Source organism: Vespa crabro, chromosome 2 (assembly GCF_910589235.1).
Source record: "Vespa crabro chromosome 2, iyVesCrab1.2, whole genome shotgun sequence".
Taxonomy (NCBI): domain Eukaryota; kingdom Metazoa; phylum Arthropoda; class Insecta; order Hymenoptera; family Vespidae; genus Vespa; species Vespa crabro.
In genome coordinates, this window is record NC_060956.1 from 10,551,848 (window position 1) to 10,569,232 (window position 17,385).

Genomic DNA, 17,385 nt, shown 5'->3' on the forward strand with positions numbered 1-17,385 from the left:
GCGTTACTGAATACCATAATTTACTAGTTTGTATTATAAAAATAATGTCGTTTTGAAATTAGAATTAATAAAATGCTGAGAATAAAGAAAACCAATTATTCTTTATTTCCATTTTTAAATTACAGAAATGATCATTAAGAATAATATATTGTGTAAAAATATTATACATTAATTTTTGTATCATTTATTATTATTATATTTTTCACAGATTGATTTATCTGTTTCTACGTCTTATTGACACAAATAATAGCTTTTAATAAAAAATTCATGAGAAAGGAATTCCAATTTTGTTAATGCGAATTATTTCTAATCATTAGGATGTTTAAGAGTGATGCCAACTAGTACAAAAAATTATCTCTGATATATTCAATTTTCTGTTTTCTGAATTAGAAAAGACAAATTTCGAAATTAATATCGCTCGTATTCTTTAGATATAACAAAATATTATATCGTTATGATGATAATATATGATATCTATGAAAATATATGATGTCCATTTTATATTGATAGCAAAGAAGATACATTACTTTTTCTCTTACCTTTGTTTCCATTACTTCATTTTCTCACTACTTATGATCGATCTTGAAAGTAGTGTATATTTTTATCATTATCTTGATTGATTTTCAATAGAATGATCGAGTATCCAATAAATGTTATCAATGTTATAAATATGTTATAAATGTTATGGATTTAATTCTTAGCAAACACGAAAAAAAGAAAAGTGTCTTAAAAAGTACAAAAAGGAAAGTGACTTCTCGTTATCGAATATATTTCACAATAAAACTCTTAATAAGAACCGATGTTAAATTGAAAAACAAAGTATTATTGTTCATGTCCATCAACATTACCATACCAAAGAAATAATTACTTTTTGTTATAAAAACGAAAGTAAAATTATTAAAATAGATATTTTTCAAAATGAGTTTTATCCTATAATGATTAGCATTGTAGTTTCTCTCTCTCTCTCTCTCTCTCTCTCTCTCTTTCTCTTCCTCTCTCTCTTTTTCTTCATTGTTTCTCCCTTTCTCGCTCACACATTATTTAGATCATATGAAGAAACATGGTCATATAAAGAAATTAGGTCATATTAGGAATATGGTTCGAATGCTCGTTGAGAACTTCGCACAATGTTTTCTAGACGATCCCTTCGAATTCACGCACGGAATAACCCTCATTAAGGGCGCATTTGCGGTTAATGCGAATTAGGAGAATATATTAGTCACGCTGGGAATTGCAGAGGCGTGGGAGTGGAATTTATAAATCGGAGCCTCCAACAAATCGAGGAAGTTGAGTACATATATACTTCTTAAATAATACTTTAAAAGTTTTACAATTGTTTATATGTATCTTATCATCGGTTTTAATATTTTAAGATAAAATAGCAACATATGTATTATGTACGTGCGCGTACACATACACATATACATACATATACTATATATATAATTCTTATCGAATTGACTCACACTTATAGAAAATGCTAGTTCGACACACCTGTATGACATTGAAACGGACAGATTTATAAAATATGCCATGACCCATGTTGGTCAGGTTGGTAGAGATAAAACCTGAAGCAACAATGAGATGATGCTTTCTCTGTCGTTACTTTCACCTTTCTGCGGGATACGCTGAGTAATATCCGTTCTTTTATAGGTCAACCTGTAAATAGTTACACACACACGCGTATATACAAGTGAGTCACCTAAAACTCGGTTACTTTGGAAGATAAAAGACAATTTCTCAGGAAGAATACATTTGATTTGAAGAATATAGTAGAAGTAAAAACTTTTATATAACGATTATATTTTTATTCGCGGTATTATAATTTTGTTTATTTATTATAATTTAAATGTTTTGAACTTGTCTTACTGCATATCTTTTTCCAAAAGCTGTTTATTTAATCAAAATATGCTCCATTTACTTCAATACACTTTTCCCACAAGATTTTAATGCATAGATGCCTGTCTTGAAGAAATTCTGATCTTTAGAATCAATGAACTCTGATATGGCATTTTTCAGATTATCTTCATTTTCGTACTGTTTAGCCCGTCAGAACAGTTCTAAATATTTAAATAAATTAAAGTCGGTTGGCGAATGATCCGGTGAAAAAGCTGGGTGCTACAAAATTTCATATTTTAATTCATTTAATTTCGCAATTGTTTTGTACGATGTATGTGGCCGAGCGTGTCGTGGAGAAGTATTGGGCCATGCTGATTAACAAGTGATGGGGGTATAATTTTCAATTTTTCATGCATTTCTTCAATGTACTGGCAATACTTTTCGACTGTAATTGTTATTCCAGTTCGAAGGAATGAGTAGTGTATTACTCTAGTCACATTCCACCAAACTGTGATTAAAATTTTCCGTGGATGAAGTGATCCGATCGAAAAATGGATCTCGATTAAATCGGGTTAGCAATGATGAACATACGTTCAAGCGATCCAGCTTATTTCGCTCGGTTAGTTCGTACGGTATCCACTTATCCATTTTTTTCACCTTGCCAATTTTAGAAAGATGTCGCAATATTGTTGTATGGTCAACTTCCATTCTGGCAGCAAGTTCCCTTGAAGAAACAGTTGGATTCGTTTCCACCAATGCTTTCAGAGCATCATTTTTCACAGACGTTTCGGGTCTTCCACGCGGTTCATTTTGCAGGGAAAAATCACCAGATCGAAATTTTTCAAATCAACGCTGCACTTTTCGATCGTTCACAGTATTCTCCCCAAACGCCTGGTTTATATTGCGTGCAGCTTTTGCAGCATTATTACCAAGTTTATACTCATGTAAGAAAATTACACGAATATCGGTTGAATTCATATCGATGCAAAATTCAAAGCAAATAACAAAAGGGAACACTTTTGAGAAAATCTTCTTTGCTAAAATGTGACTCTGGCAATGGGCAGTACGACTATAAACCAGGTTATGTCAAAAACAAAAGCATAACAAAAACAGGGAGACAAACGTTCACATTTAAAGAAAATCCGACATTTCATACGCACCAACCTAATAAAAGAATAAAGTTCCACATATAAAGAAATGCCAATGATGGTCATACTTTGGAAAATATGACTTTTGATCAAAAGTTTTAATTTCTAGTATATCAGTCCTCTCGAAAAAAAAGTAAATATATACATAAATATTTTTATACATTTTCTATTATAAATAAATATTTTTATGGTTCCAGTTTTAAATTATCTATCTGACATATAGGTACATATATTTTGATATAAGAATAATTAGTAAAAATGTTGTAAATAAAAGTTTAATCGAAGAAGAGGGTATTATTCTTGTAGAATCATTTATTTAATTCGAGTGTACTTTATAAATGATATTTTTTCCTAAAATACTTTAATAGTAAATACTACTTGTGTATTGCGTAAATACTATAATTTTGATTGCAGCTTTGTTAGATTACAAATTGTTATATTAAATTTGTATTTTAAATCAAAGATTGATACATTTTAAAACAAAATTGAATAAAAATTACGTACTGATTCAAGCATGTCAGTTTGTCTGAATATAATGAGATTTGAATATAATTAATATGCTTAACTATCTGAACTTTATAAATATGTAATATTGATAAAAAATCTTTTTTAAACGAATTTCTTTCTATTCACAAGACAAGGAACTTGAAATGATTGATTTGAATGATGAATAAAAAAGCAACGAGGATGAACTAACGAATAAATTTTTGCTTTCATTTTACTATATCGACGCACTGCTGTATTCTCCAGCCATATATATTTATTTTGCTAGAATGATAAAATGCATCGCACTTATATGCGATGTATGATTATACTATGGTAATACAAAATTAAAATTTATAAGGCAAGGCGAAAGACAGCAACCTATGTCTTTAGACATGAGAAAGGTTGTGGAAAGGAAAAACTCATCGAAAAGTTACGATTGCCATAATATGTCTAAACTTTTCTTTAAATTGTTCAACTTCCACGTGGTTGTTAATGGTATGTTTAGTATCATAATACTAAATCTCGCAAATTTCATTCGTTTCTTTATTTTTAGTTTATTTTATCTCGCACAAGCAACCTTGTCAATTTTCCAGATGTTGCGTTATAACGATGATGCTTCGTAATAAATACATTGCTATCTACTCTTATTTTGAAATTATCGATATAGCGATAGGACATTTTTCACGAGCCGCGAGAGAGTCATTTAAATACTATGATATCTTATCGATATCAAAGCAAGCTTCGTGCACTGATTAAAATTTATCTGTATTTGTTAAAACGTTGATAGAAAATTAATTATGATTTTCTACATATGTATAGTATATATAGTATGTTGTACTATATATATAGTATACTATACATAGTATATATATATATATAGTATATATAATATAGTATACTATATATATAATTGTATATATATATATACTATATATGTATATATATATACATATATATCTTATATACATATTATTAATAAAAGAGAAAATGTTCAACTTGCGATAAAAATAATAATTAAATAATTATTAAATTTCAAATTTATACGAATATTTTCATTAGGTTCAATCATTTTAAGATTAGAACAATAAATTAAGAAAAAATAGCATTTATCAGTGATCATCGAATATGAGATTCAAGAATCGTTGGAGCACTTCCATAAATACCAAGATTTCATAAGTATCAATAGGTATTTCCGTGTTGTATCTGGGACACCTTTGCATACTGATTAATGAAGTGTTTACAAAGTAAATCGACGAAACAGTGCGACCGTCACGAAGCAAATGCCGATCGGTGATCGTAATGTCAACTTCCGTTGGCTGGAAATGTTTTATTTGTTGGTTTGACTGGTTGCATGATCCAGATTCAGGTCATCGATAAATCCTTTTCGAAGGTTTGTCGTTTGTAACACGTTTCGATATTAAAACCATGCATATTATCTTGACCCATAGTGAAACGTACCGTATCAAACGATGATTATCTAAACTTCTCATTATTTATGTAAATGTTAGTACAAATACGAACCACGAATTTAATAGATTTTTTAATTAGTTTTCATATTTGCTTATTTTTTACTATTAAGATATATTATAATTATTTGTTTCGAAAAAAAAAGAAATAAAGCAACTTTTACAGTTTTTGTAATTTATATCACAATAACATTATAGACAGAAAATGATAATGCTAATTATTAGTTATAGCGTAGATTATTAAACGTTTTTCGATTTGTATCACATTGTATCACGTTTAATTCAACATATACCATTGTTTTAAACTGTTCGATGAATGATCATTTTTAATGATTCGTCGTATTCGAACGACGTTGCTAGTTGATTTCATATGATCAAAATTTGATGATTTTAATTACAAACATTTATTTCCCTTGCAATGCTTTCTTTTTTTTCTTAATTTGTTTTTTTATATATATTTTTCAACATGTTTTCAAACGAAGTAATTTGCACTACAAGTAAAAGTGTTAATGACACCCAGCCATCCCCAACGATCATTATTATTCTTTTGCTTTATCGTTGAAAGCGAATATCTTCACGCACTGCCGACACAAGTTTTCTATTTTTCTCGCATATCTTTTCCTCTATTTTCAACGTATATAAATCATTATTTGTCTTATACTTATCCACCCTAGGATTTCTACCATGTCCATTACTAAAGAAGGAAATTTATGTAAGATCAATAAAATAAATAGTAGAAGAACCTGAATTAAGCGATGCTAATTTTTAAAGTATAATTTTAAAAATTGTGATTATAAATCGAGATTGGAATTGTCATTTTTGTGATTGCTTTTTCCACAATTTTATCTGTATAATTTATTTTATGTGTAATAAAAAGTATATGTATGTAATTACATCAGAGATCGCTATTCCATTTTATTGATAATTATTCTAATGAGAAATGATTTTTCATATTAGAAAAAAGAAAAATACTATCGATTATATCATTGATCATGGAAGAAGAAGAAGTTTCGAAGAAGAGCGGCAATACAATAGATAATATTCGATATTTTATCGATATGAGCAAATGAGGATAGTTTAACGGACAAGCGAACAAGCGGAATGATAAAGTTTTTTCAAAGGAGTCCTTTTAATCATGACTCACCGATGAAAACGATATCAATTGGTGCTCTTTATCGAGATAAATCATGATGTTAGGCCAATCGATCGAGGAGAAGAAGCGATAAGGATTAATGAAATATGCTTATTCTTTCAGTTCTGTCAGTCGAAGAAAAGCGTTTAAACTTATTACGTGAAAGTCCGGAAAAAGTTCGTACGTCATGTCACAAAGACGACATAACACGCAAATTCTGTTGTGTGTTTTCTTCACAAGTTTATTTCTCGAGTTGATTGATTTAGGTAACTATCTCTGATTGTGTATTTTAATCACTTTTAAAGTTGCTCGATCAAATTTACTTTCAAAAAAAAAAAAGAAAAGAAAAAAACGAATAGTTTTCTATTCGGTGATCGAAGATCAGATGTTTATTTGAATAAGTTATAATTTTTTCTTTCTTTCTTGTCTATATCAGGTCAGGGATTACAATGTTACAATTACATATGTAATCCAAAAATTCATAATAATTGTGCCAAACCCACCTCAAAGAAACTCGAGGATTGTAATCCGACAAATACAATATCATATAAAATGACAAATTCAATGACAAATTCAATGACAAATTCAATGACAAATTCAATGATAAATTCAATGACAAATTCAATGACAGGTATTATCTATATATATATATATATATATATATATATATATATACATACATATATAAATATATATATATATAAAATTAAATTATATTATGTTATAAATAATATATATTATAAATTATATTATACTGTTATTAAAAATTCCAATATAAACAACTGTTTACATTAATAATGGATATTAAACACAATGGATAATAATTTATAATTTTTCTTATGTTTTCTTAATAATTTTGTACTCATTGTGTTTGAAAATTATTAATATTGTTATATATTCACGTGTGTGAACAAATGACTTTATTCCCCTAGATAACTCTACATTTGAGGCCAATATGACTGATTCTAATAGTACAGTTTTTTGCTATACCGGACATTTTGTATATCTAGATGGTAAGTATATAAACTCATTTTCAATATCGAGTTAATCAATACGAATTAATATGATTGTTAAAATCTTGACATTATTAAAAAATTCCTCATATTCTTTCGTTTTATAATAAATGTGCTTATTAAGACATTCTAATATGAATTTTTATTTATTTTATAGGAAGTGAATATAAAGAGACAATAGAACGAGCATGCATTTCCTTTGTGTTCTATTGTAACGATATGTTATGTTTACTTCCACATAAAATAAAAACTTGCGAAGTAAACTTCTGTCAAAGTAACCAATGCAATTCTTCGGGTATGGTAAAGATGGGAATGATATCACTACTTTTACCATTAATCACAATTTTATTACGTATAAGATAGAGAAGACGTATCTATTACCATAATTAATTATGATTATTACCATATTAATTATGATCATAATTTCAGACAAATAAGGTAATAAAAGAATTAATTGAAGAATATTAAAGTTATTATAGTCATATTTTGAGTATAAATTTATTTTTTTTTAATTTAAAACTATAAGAATTTTCACCTTGGTTAAAATGAAAAATATTTTGATAATGACTATAAAGAAGGAATAAATTATGTTATTAATTATAGAAAAGCTTTTATGTATTCCGACTTTATCAAACAACTTCTGTGAAATTTCAAATTGTACATTCAGGATGATATGACGGAGATTTGAGACTAATTCGAACGTTTCAACAAAGTGAAAAATTTTCTCTGTACGTTTAAGAACGATAGACCCATTTGCGCGATCACGGTACAATGACCATTTACCGAGGGGTATCGTATATTCTTCATGGTACAGCAATTACGATACCAACACGGAACAGTTATACGTCGTGTATACTTCTTATTGTATAAGTATATCAACTTAAAAATGTCGTGTTTCTAAACCTGAATTAGAAACAAATCTGTTAGCACGTCTTTCATAAATATAGGCACATTTCGAAAATTAAAATAAAAACCAGTAAATAAAATAAATTCTATATTTGTTAATTTGGATATAATTGTCGTTGTGCATTTGAAAAATCAATAATTAAGCAATACAATACCATTATTATTACATCGAGAATTATATTGTTATCGTAAAAAATACAATAATAACGATATGTTTTAAATGATATGTATGCAATAATAAAAGTAAATGCATCATTTTTCATCATTTTATGCAACCAGTACGAACAATTTTCAGAATAAACGGAAATTCGTGTACGACTTTCTCGGCTGCTGTATACTTCGTACGTTCTTCAACATCCGTCAAAAGCACGACTAAACGTAAGTTTACGCGGAATCGCGTTACGCTTACGCGGATAATGTTATAGAGTTATGTAAAACTGGGCCGCGATGCTGTGGGAAATTCTTCGTGCATCTGCCAACGGCAGCGGACCGAACCCTACCTACTTCTCTCTCTCTCTCTCTCTCTCTCTCTCTCTCTATCTATCTATCTATCTATCTATCTATCTATCTATCTATCTATCTATCTATCTATCTATCTATTTCTTTCCAGTTTCTTTCAGGGTATCACGATCTAACGAAAATTCTCATGCTCCTTTCATAAATTTTCTGAGTAAGTACCAAGAACACGTCACTCGAAATATTCGAGTACAAATTTTTCGAAAGTACGATTGAAAATTTTTCTCAACTTGAAAAAGTTACCTACGAGGATATAAAATGTCATAAAAAATAAACAGATAGAAAGCTGTATATAAGTCAACTATTTTTATTCTCTTTACTTTAGTTTATTAAATATTATAGGTAATTCGTTTGCAAGTTCGAAACTTTTAGTTGATGCGGCTATCTAATTGATTTTTGCGGTTCGCCGGCAAACTATTTGGAGCGAGTTATTAATTTTACTTGCAGTATACCGATTGTCGGTGAAGACAAGTATTAACGTTGTATTATGGAAACTTGATATAAAAGTTGATACTTCGTTATTAATAATACTCTACTATGCTTAGATTGTTGTAAGCACAATTTGCTCGTATGGCCAACATTACCAATATAAACAAAGTCTCATTTGGTTCTTTATCATGTATTATAGAATTCGATTGTTGAATCACGTTATTAAAAATTGCGATAAATAATCAGTGATATATCTTATAGTTATTTATCGAAAACAACTATTTCTAAAATCCATAAAAAATCGACCCAAAAAAATCCACTAAATAATATAAATAATAATATAAATAATATAAATAAATAATATAAAATTAACGACTTAATAATATAAAATTCCAAATATCTGCTCATTAACAAAGGTTTAAAATGGCTATCATTCGTCAACATGCTTTAGGATTTACATAAATATGAATCAAGCAAAAAAAAAATTCCCAAAAAATATTGTTCTCATTTTACAAGCAAGTACGTAGAAACTACGATTTACATTAATTTATTCATTAGATGTTTCGTTGCCCATACATATGTGCATCCTATACTATCCGAATATCATACTATACCCACTATCTACCTCCAGATTTTCATAAGTCGTCCTATGAAGTGCTAAATAAAATTCGATTATGTCCAATCTCGCAAATTTCCAATATTTTGAATGAGAAAGCAACATTCTCATAATTTGTCAGGGTAGCACCATCCATACCTTCTCTTTGGCATGTCCCTTCTTGCACTTTTTCTTTAATTTCCAATAAATGCAAAATATTATATCGTTTAAAAAACTGTGAATAAATGATAATCGATAAAAATTGTATCTACAAATTTTTCTTCAATTCAATGTGATTCTCTATTTTATCTATGTTTTTTCTCAAGAAAATAACGAAAATATAAATAAATAAAAATGATATACATATATAATTGGAACGTGAAAGCTAACGCGAGATTTCTATAACGCTTCAGACACGAATTAGACAAAACTCTTGAATGAATTTTCTATATAAATCGCTAGCAAAGGGGCAAAGTCTGTTCGCAGCGAAACTCTCGTCCATCGGATTGCAGTCACGGCATGTAAAGTGCAAATATGCGGATACATCGACAAAGAGACGTGTTACCGTCCTTTCCTTCGTTCCGCCTGGTAAACAAGAGCTACCACCGTGATGACTCTTATCCTTAGCTCCATTCACGTTTTTTTCGTTTCTCTTCTACAAAGGAAGGAAGAAAGGAAGAAAAGAAAGAAATAAAGAAAGAAATAAATAGAAATTACTTCAACTCGAACTACATCAGTAATGGTTTCCTACTTTCCTTGATAAATCATTCGATCGAGTATTCAGAAGATCTACTGAAGATTTAATTTTATTCTTTTTACTTAAAAATTTTAAAGAAATATTTTGACAGAACTAAACAATGAGAAGAGATTTAAGTGAAGATTTATCTCATGATTATTTAACAATTTTAATATTAGATTGAATTAAAATACAATAATTTTATTTCTTAAGTTTAACAAAGTATGTATCTAATGTATTGAATTTTTTTAAGAATTTTATTAAATTATGAATTTTAATACAAACATTAGCTCTTCGAAACTTCAAAATATTCAAGATTCTAATTAAGAAAATTATCTGTTGTATCAGATAGTGTAAAGAATCCCTAAAATAATTAAAAATTGTATGCTGTATCTTCAATGTTTCATGAATCTTACGAAAAGAAAAGAAAAAGAAAAAAAGAAGTCGAAAAGGATCGGTCGAATTTTTCTCGAGATGACGTATATCCCCGTAGAGATTGATAGTTCTCTCCTAGATTTCCTACTCGAGCGTGCGCGCTTCGAATTTCGAAGCGTAACCGAGCGCGGGAGGCTCGACTAAGCGAGTCAACGCTTCGTGGCGCTTCAGTCGATGGTCATCCTCCGTAAGTGACGGATCGTTTCGTTTTCTAGTTTCTTTTCCTCACAATAATTGTCCCTTTTTTAAGTTTTCATTTTGCAGAACATTTTATCAAGGATCATCCTGAACGAGGAAACAATCCTTAAAAAATTTATCTCACGTATACGTAACTTTGATCGAAGATAAGGAAAAAAATAAAAAAAAGAAAAACACAAAAATATCAGTGTCGAGTCCCAGTGTTTTAATTACAGTGTCGATTATGATGCGCGATCAACGGCTTTAATTTTTTTATAATTATACCCTGTCACAAATCAAACGTCACGGGAATTTTGCGACTAGATTATGAACGTGAGTATTTAAACTATCTCATTTTTTCCCTCTTTTCGTATTTAGGATATAACGTATGCCTATATAAATCTTAAAAAAAAAAACTAATTTTACGTTATTTCATTTCGATTATCCTCATAAGAAGTTCCTAACGCATTATCTTGGTCACAGGAAAAAGAAAAAAAATCCAATAAACTTTTAACATATTTGCGATATTGCAACGAAACATTCACTTTCGAAGAAATTCCATTTGAAAGTTATTCACATAAAATTCGTAAAAATTTTCAATACATATTTAATGTCAATATTTTTACAAGTTACAATTTTTATTTTTAAAGATAGATATTTGTGGGTTTATCCAACATCGAGAAAAAGTGCATACATTATTCTATATGTATATATATATGCATAAAAATTTTAAATCATTAAGAATTATTATAAACTTTTTGAACAAGAGAATATCATCAATTAAAATTATGAAAAGCGAAGAGATTTGAAAAAATTAACATTTTATCGAATTATGTCTATATTGAATTCATTTGTTTGAGAAAAAAAAGGAAATGAACTAAGGAGAAGACTAAATAGCAAACGGAAGACACATGTTTTAAAAAAAACCGGACGAGATCATTTACAAGATACAATTCTTTTGGGCTTTTTGTTGAAGAAAAAATATTTCGCGATAGAAGACGTGACTCGTTCGTTCGTTTTGAGGAAACTAGTGTGCGTACGTCTCATGGTACACTTATAACAAAACATGCTACTTTTACGACGGGAAAATATGTGAAATCCTGAAACAAGACGATGTAAAATACTTGATAGCTAATAAATCTCGTTTTTTTTTTGCTATGTGATACAAAATTGATAAATCAAAAAAGAGATTGAACGTAGATAAATTTAAAAGATTAATTTTTCCTTATTGCCATATAATTATATGATTAATATTATCTTACTATACATTATTGCAAATAATTACTATTTTGTTAATATAATTAAGTATAAACATAAGAAAATCATCAACATATCAAATGTTTATTTAAAATCTTTAGAATACTCGAAATTTTTGAAAAGTGAATTTTTAATGAATTCGAGTATTACTTTATGTCAGTTTTTTTAGCCATAGTATTGATAATACGAACAATATCATGTCCACAATGCAAAACGTGAAATGGACAAGCGTTTGTAATGAATGTGAAGAAGAAGATTGAAAATAAAATTATTTTAAGAGAATATCTTGTATAGAAGTTCTAAGACAGTTTCCATTTCCATTCTACGCAAATTCTCTTACTTCGGATTAGCTTTACCATTTTACTGGACCGAGAGCTACCGAGACTTCGACGTTCACAGCGTTTACTGAAAATCGATGATTTCTGCTTCGTCGAGCTCATTAGGCGCAAGAATTCGCTTATCCATTTACTATTTACTAATGAGGATTACAAAGAGTTCGTTTTACCGGTAAAACAACGTTATTCGAGCGCGTTGATATGTAAGTACTTACTTATTCGCACGCGTCGCATGCACAAACACGAATATAGGCAAAGCTTTTAAAAAGGAAAGGAAAGAGAATTGAACTCGTTTACTTTCCTCTCTTTTTCCTCTAGTCATTTTCTTCGAATTCTGTAGACCGAAATAATCATCTCGAGCAGACTGCACTTTTACGATAATTTGTAATACGAAGGACTTTCTCTCCTCTCTCTCTCTCTCTCTCTCTCTCTCTCTCTCTCTCTCTCTCTCTCTCTCTCACTGTTTCTACATCTCTCCCCTTTTCTATATTTTCTTTCTTTTTCTCATTGTCTAATTTTCTGATTTTTGTTTTGTTATTCCCACATACGGAGAAAACGGATATGCTGGATAACCCGTGCGAATAATCCGAAAGAAAGTTTTCTGTGAAAAATACTTCCTTATGCTGTGGTAGCGACGTGCAAAGTTCCTTATTCTCAAAGCTTCTTAGGTTACGATACTTCTCGCGAGCTTTTTAGGTCTTTCGTGATTTATTATAATGAACATTGAAGAATCGTAAATCCTTTAAGAGTAAGCTCGTTTATATTTTTCTTGAATAATTTACAAATCGTTGCAATAAATGTCACAGATAAAAAGGACTTTCGTAATATTTAAAAATTCTTTCGGACCTCTCCCGTATCCGTTGTTTCCTTTTTTCTTTTCTTTTTTCTTCGCTATACACCGTAATTATTTCCAATGCGAAACAGTTACCACGACGATTTCGTAACTCAACGCGATCGACATATTTGCTTCTTTTTTCTTCTTTTATTTCTTCGTTTTCTTTTTTCTTTTCTTTTCTGACAGAGAAAAGGTAGTTCGACTACGATCGTATTAAGACAAGAATCGTTAAATAATCTAAAACATGGGTGTCACAGTACTTCGGATTATTATCAAAGCAATTCGTCCGTCGTAATTACGAGTATCTAGCGAAAAACTGACGAGTCGGCCAATCAAAATAAAGAAAAAGATAGATGATATAAAGATATCTCTAACTACGGGATACAAAAGAAACATTTCTTTTCTTTTCTACCGATTCCTATTTCACGATTGTGCCACATTCTATTGTAGCATTAAATTATTTGACCGATTGGAACACGCAACTAGGAGCTAGTGACATTCCGCACATGATAATTAATTCTCTTGGCTGATTCTCACGAGAGTCAACGATTGAAAATAGAAACGTTTATATGTTTTTATTTAGTGAATTTGTATACGACAATATACAAAATAGCCAGTTTGAAATCGTACGAATATTTCGAATTTTTATCAAAACGAAGTTATCGAGATCAGCGGATGTAATCGAGACGGCAAATCAATTTTATTCGATTATAAATAATAATAATAATAATAATAATAATAATAATAATAATAATAATAATGCAACTACGTTAAACATCAATTTAATTTATCATTGACGTTTTTCGAAAAAGATATTTATCGTATCGATCGCATGAAGAAGCGTTCAAAGCTTCAAGCAAGTGACCTAATCGATGGTCATCTATATCCGGAGAGCGTGCGTACACATGATTGTATATACAGTCATAGTTAAGAGGAGGAAAGAATTGAAAAGATTAAAAAAAATAGGCACGCGAAATCGCGATGCCGATAAGCTGTATACACGACACACATGGAAATTAGATTAGTGTGTCACGTATACACACCTACTAGCATGACCGAATCGAATTCGTTTGTTTGGAAATTTTCTTTTATACCTTTTTATTTCTTGTCTTGTTCAATTAATTGTGTTTTTTCTTTTTTTTTTCTTTTTTTATCGAAACGAACGAATTTTTTTCTAAAAAATGTTTATTTTGTTTATCACTACATTAAACTTATTGTCCATTGATTATTACAACGAACTCGAAACGATGGAAAGATACTACACGTGGGTAGGAAATATTCTAAGAAGATAAAAAGATAACTCTCGATCTATCTTATCGTATTAGACATGAATTCTTGTTGATGAACTATATTATCATTATCGTGGATCATAAAGCACGTCTCTGATTTGCATACTCGTCTCGATATTAGAGAGTGTAACCATGTAACAAACGCTATTCCAGACAGGAACTGCGCCGATTAACTATAGTCAAGATTCGTCGCGATTTTCCAGGAAACGATTCGATAAGGAAAACGTCGGTACGTTTCATTAACGAACGCCGAGAATAATCGTGCTAATTATCGTTCATTCGTTTGCGAACTAACGATGAAAGGAAAAGGATAAGTAACGCGATCAAATCACGCTTCGTAGAAGTTTTTTCCTGAATAATTGTAAGAAAATAAAAATCAAATTTTTTTTTTATTTTTCACAATGTTTTTTCCGATTTCACATTATAATAGATATGCTTTAAAATTGATTTAAAGTTATTAAATCATGAAAATTATACGGTAGATAATAAAACTCGTGCCAGACATTTTTATTAATTATATAGTTACGACGTTGTCCTGCTGATAAAGGGAAGGATGTAGGGTGGAAGTGGATACTTTACAAACATAGGCGCGTCGCGATCATCCATTTCGACGTTAAGAAACAGTGATGTCATCATCTCGGTGATACGTCGAGTAAACAGTCTCGTGAAATATACGTCATAGCATAATACTAATATTGACGAAGCCCCTTTTTGATATTTCGAGAAAATAATTGATAATGTTGGACGGAAAACAGCGGACACAAATTGGACAGCGTATAGTTTCAATTTTTCGAGATAATCGATTCGAATAAATGAAATATTACTCATCATATTTTTATACAAACATTTAAAATATTATTTCAAAACGTTATTCGAATATTCTGTGTAAAATACGATATTTTATGTAAAATATGATGTAAAATACGATATTTAAAAATATTATATAAAATCAAAACTTTTTATTATTCGATATGATTTTAACAGCGTATTGAATCAACAAAAATTAATGATATTTACAAACGTCTTAAAAAGAAATAAAATTTGGAGACTTATAGAAATTTGAATTATTTTAATTCGAACATCTAAAAAAAAAGATCTCGAAACATCTATAATAAAGCAATAATAAAATATCGTATATATATCTTAGTTATATTGAAAAAAAAATATGAACTATAAATTTTTTATTTCTATCGAATACTCTTAACGAATTTCTTTGTTATCAACTGATCAAAATGATTCTTAATTAATAATTTTTTTAATGTCCAACGGTTTCTAGCTAACGCCTATGACTTTCTATCAAATCTCACGTACGCGGAAAAATCATGCATAATGGCGTCATTAGCGTTAAATTGCCATAACGAGATCGTTATTTCACGTTGGTTTGATCAATTAATTCAATTTTATTATCAGAAATATTTTTATCGATATCGGCACGTCATTTCTTTCCCTTTTATAATGATAAATCGATTGTGTCATATATTCAAAATAATTCAAACATTAAGAATAAATACGTATGTAACTTTTATCACATTTTCGAAAGAGAAAGCCTGAGAATCGATGGTAAACTACAAATTAGAGTGCAAATCAATGATAAACGTTAAGCCGAAAACAACGGAACATTACATTGCCGATTGGTGTCAAGATATGCGGAAAAAATCTCTACGCTGATGTATTTACCTACTTCGTATGATGCGATTTTTACGAAATCGGAGAAGTCGAAAATTCTAGGATCTTTCATTGGCGAAAATAAAAAAGATTGCACGACTTATAACTTCTTATTTTCTTTTAATCTCCATACAAGTAGAATTCGCTCAACCGATTGTGGATTTTAATGGCGTATAAATACCGATGAGATCTCTCATATCTCAAAGTCTATGTACTCGTTACGAATGGACGAAGTTAGATGATTATAACGAAGCTAGATTATAACCGTTTCAGAGAATGTTTATAAGAATCGAAATATTATTACAAAATAAGAAACATTTATTTAAGCCGACGTGAAATTAATATCGCTATTTAAAAGTCGAATAATCATAAAAATATATCTAATCGAATTTAATCATAGCAATATATTTAATCGAATAAAAATAGAAAAGTTAATAAAATACGATATCACAAAATTCAAACTTCAATGTCTCAGATAAGTAAATGAATTGCAATTATCGATAACGAAATATGACTCGATAGCGAAGTCGAACTTTCTACTCTTTTATCTATCAAATGAACACGCATATTTACAAAACATTAAATTGGCTATAATATAACTTCTAATGACAATTACGAATGACAATAAAAATTATTCGATCTAATGAATTCTTATTAACCAAATCGTAAATGATAAGATATTGAAAGCGCGATATTAATTATTCGAAATAACTGATATGACATCTTCTTTATTATCTACGAATAATCATGTTTGTCTTGTTTTTTTACTTTTTTCTTTATTTTATTCTTATTTATTTTTTTCCTGAGAAAAGGTCGAGTGACCTGAAGACGATGTATAGCGTGAGAAAGGAACAGTCTCTTGGGATTCAGGTGCTGCTATGCAAAAATTTGCCACTAAGAGATACGAGTAAGAAAGAGAGGTGAAGAAGAAAAGAGAGAGAGAGAGAGAGAGAGAGAGAGAGAGAGAGAGAGAGAGAGAGAGAAAGAAAGAGAGAAAGAGAGAGAAAAGAAAGACCGAGGGCCACGCGAGGCCCCGGGGGCCTCAAGTTCATTGACCGATACTTTTTCTTCCTCTCTTCTTCTTCTTCTTCTCACTCACTCACTCACTCACTCACTCACTCTCTCT

General features: G+C 29.7%; 2 protein-coding genes across 3 annotated transcripts in view; both read left to right on the forward strand.

Annotated features, from left to right (window-relative positions):
* The first annotated feature begins 6,179 nt into the window (after positions 1-6,179).
* LOC124433138 lies at positions 6,180-8,089 on the forward strand. 2 transcript variants are annotated; one of them, XM_046982801.1, is made up of 5 exons: positions 6,180-6,337; positions 6,508-6,702; positions 7,004-7,084; positions 7,242-7,522; positions 7,688-8,089. In XM_046982801.1, exons 1-4 carry the CDS (start codon positions 6,259-6,261, stop codon positions 7,445-7,447), a joined length of 561 nt encoding a protein of 186 aa, XP_046838757.1. In that variant the 5' UTR covers positions 6,180-6,258; the 3' UTR covers positions 7,448-7,522; positions 7,688-8,089. The 2 variants fall into 2 exon arrangements, with proteins under 2 accessions (XP_046838757.1, XP_046838758.1); XM_046982802.1 differs by having other exon boundaries at positions 7,752-8,089.
* Positions 8,090-10,872: 2,783 nt separating this feature from the next.
* The window catches only part of LOC124432874, a 49,518-nt gene continuing 43,005 nt past the window's right edge, over positions 10,873-17,385 (forward strand). The window contains exon 1 of the mRNA XM_046982156.1: positions 10,873-11,211. Within this exon, the coding sequence (XP_046838112.1) occupies positions 11,206-11,211 (6 nt within the window). The 5' untranslated portion in view covers positions 10,873-11,205. The remainder of the gene's footprint in view (positions 11,212-17,385) is intronic.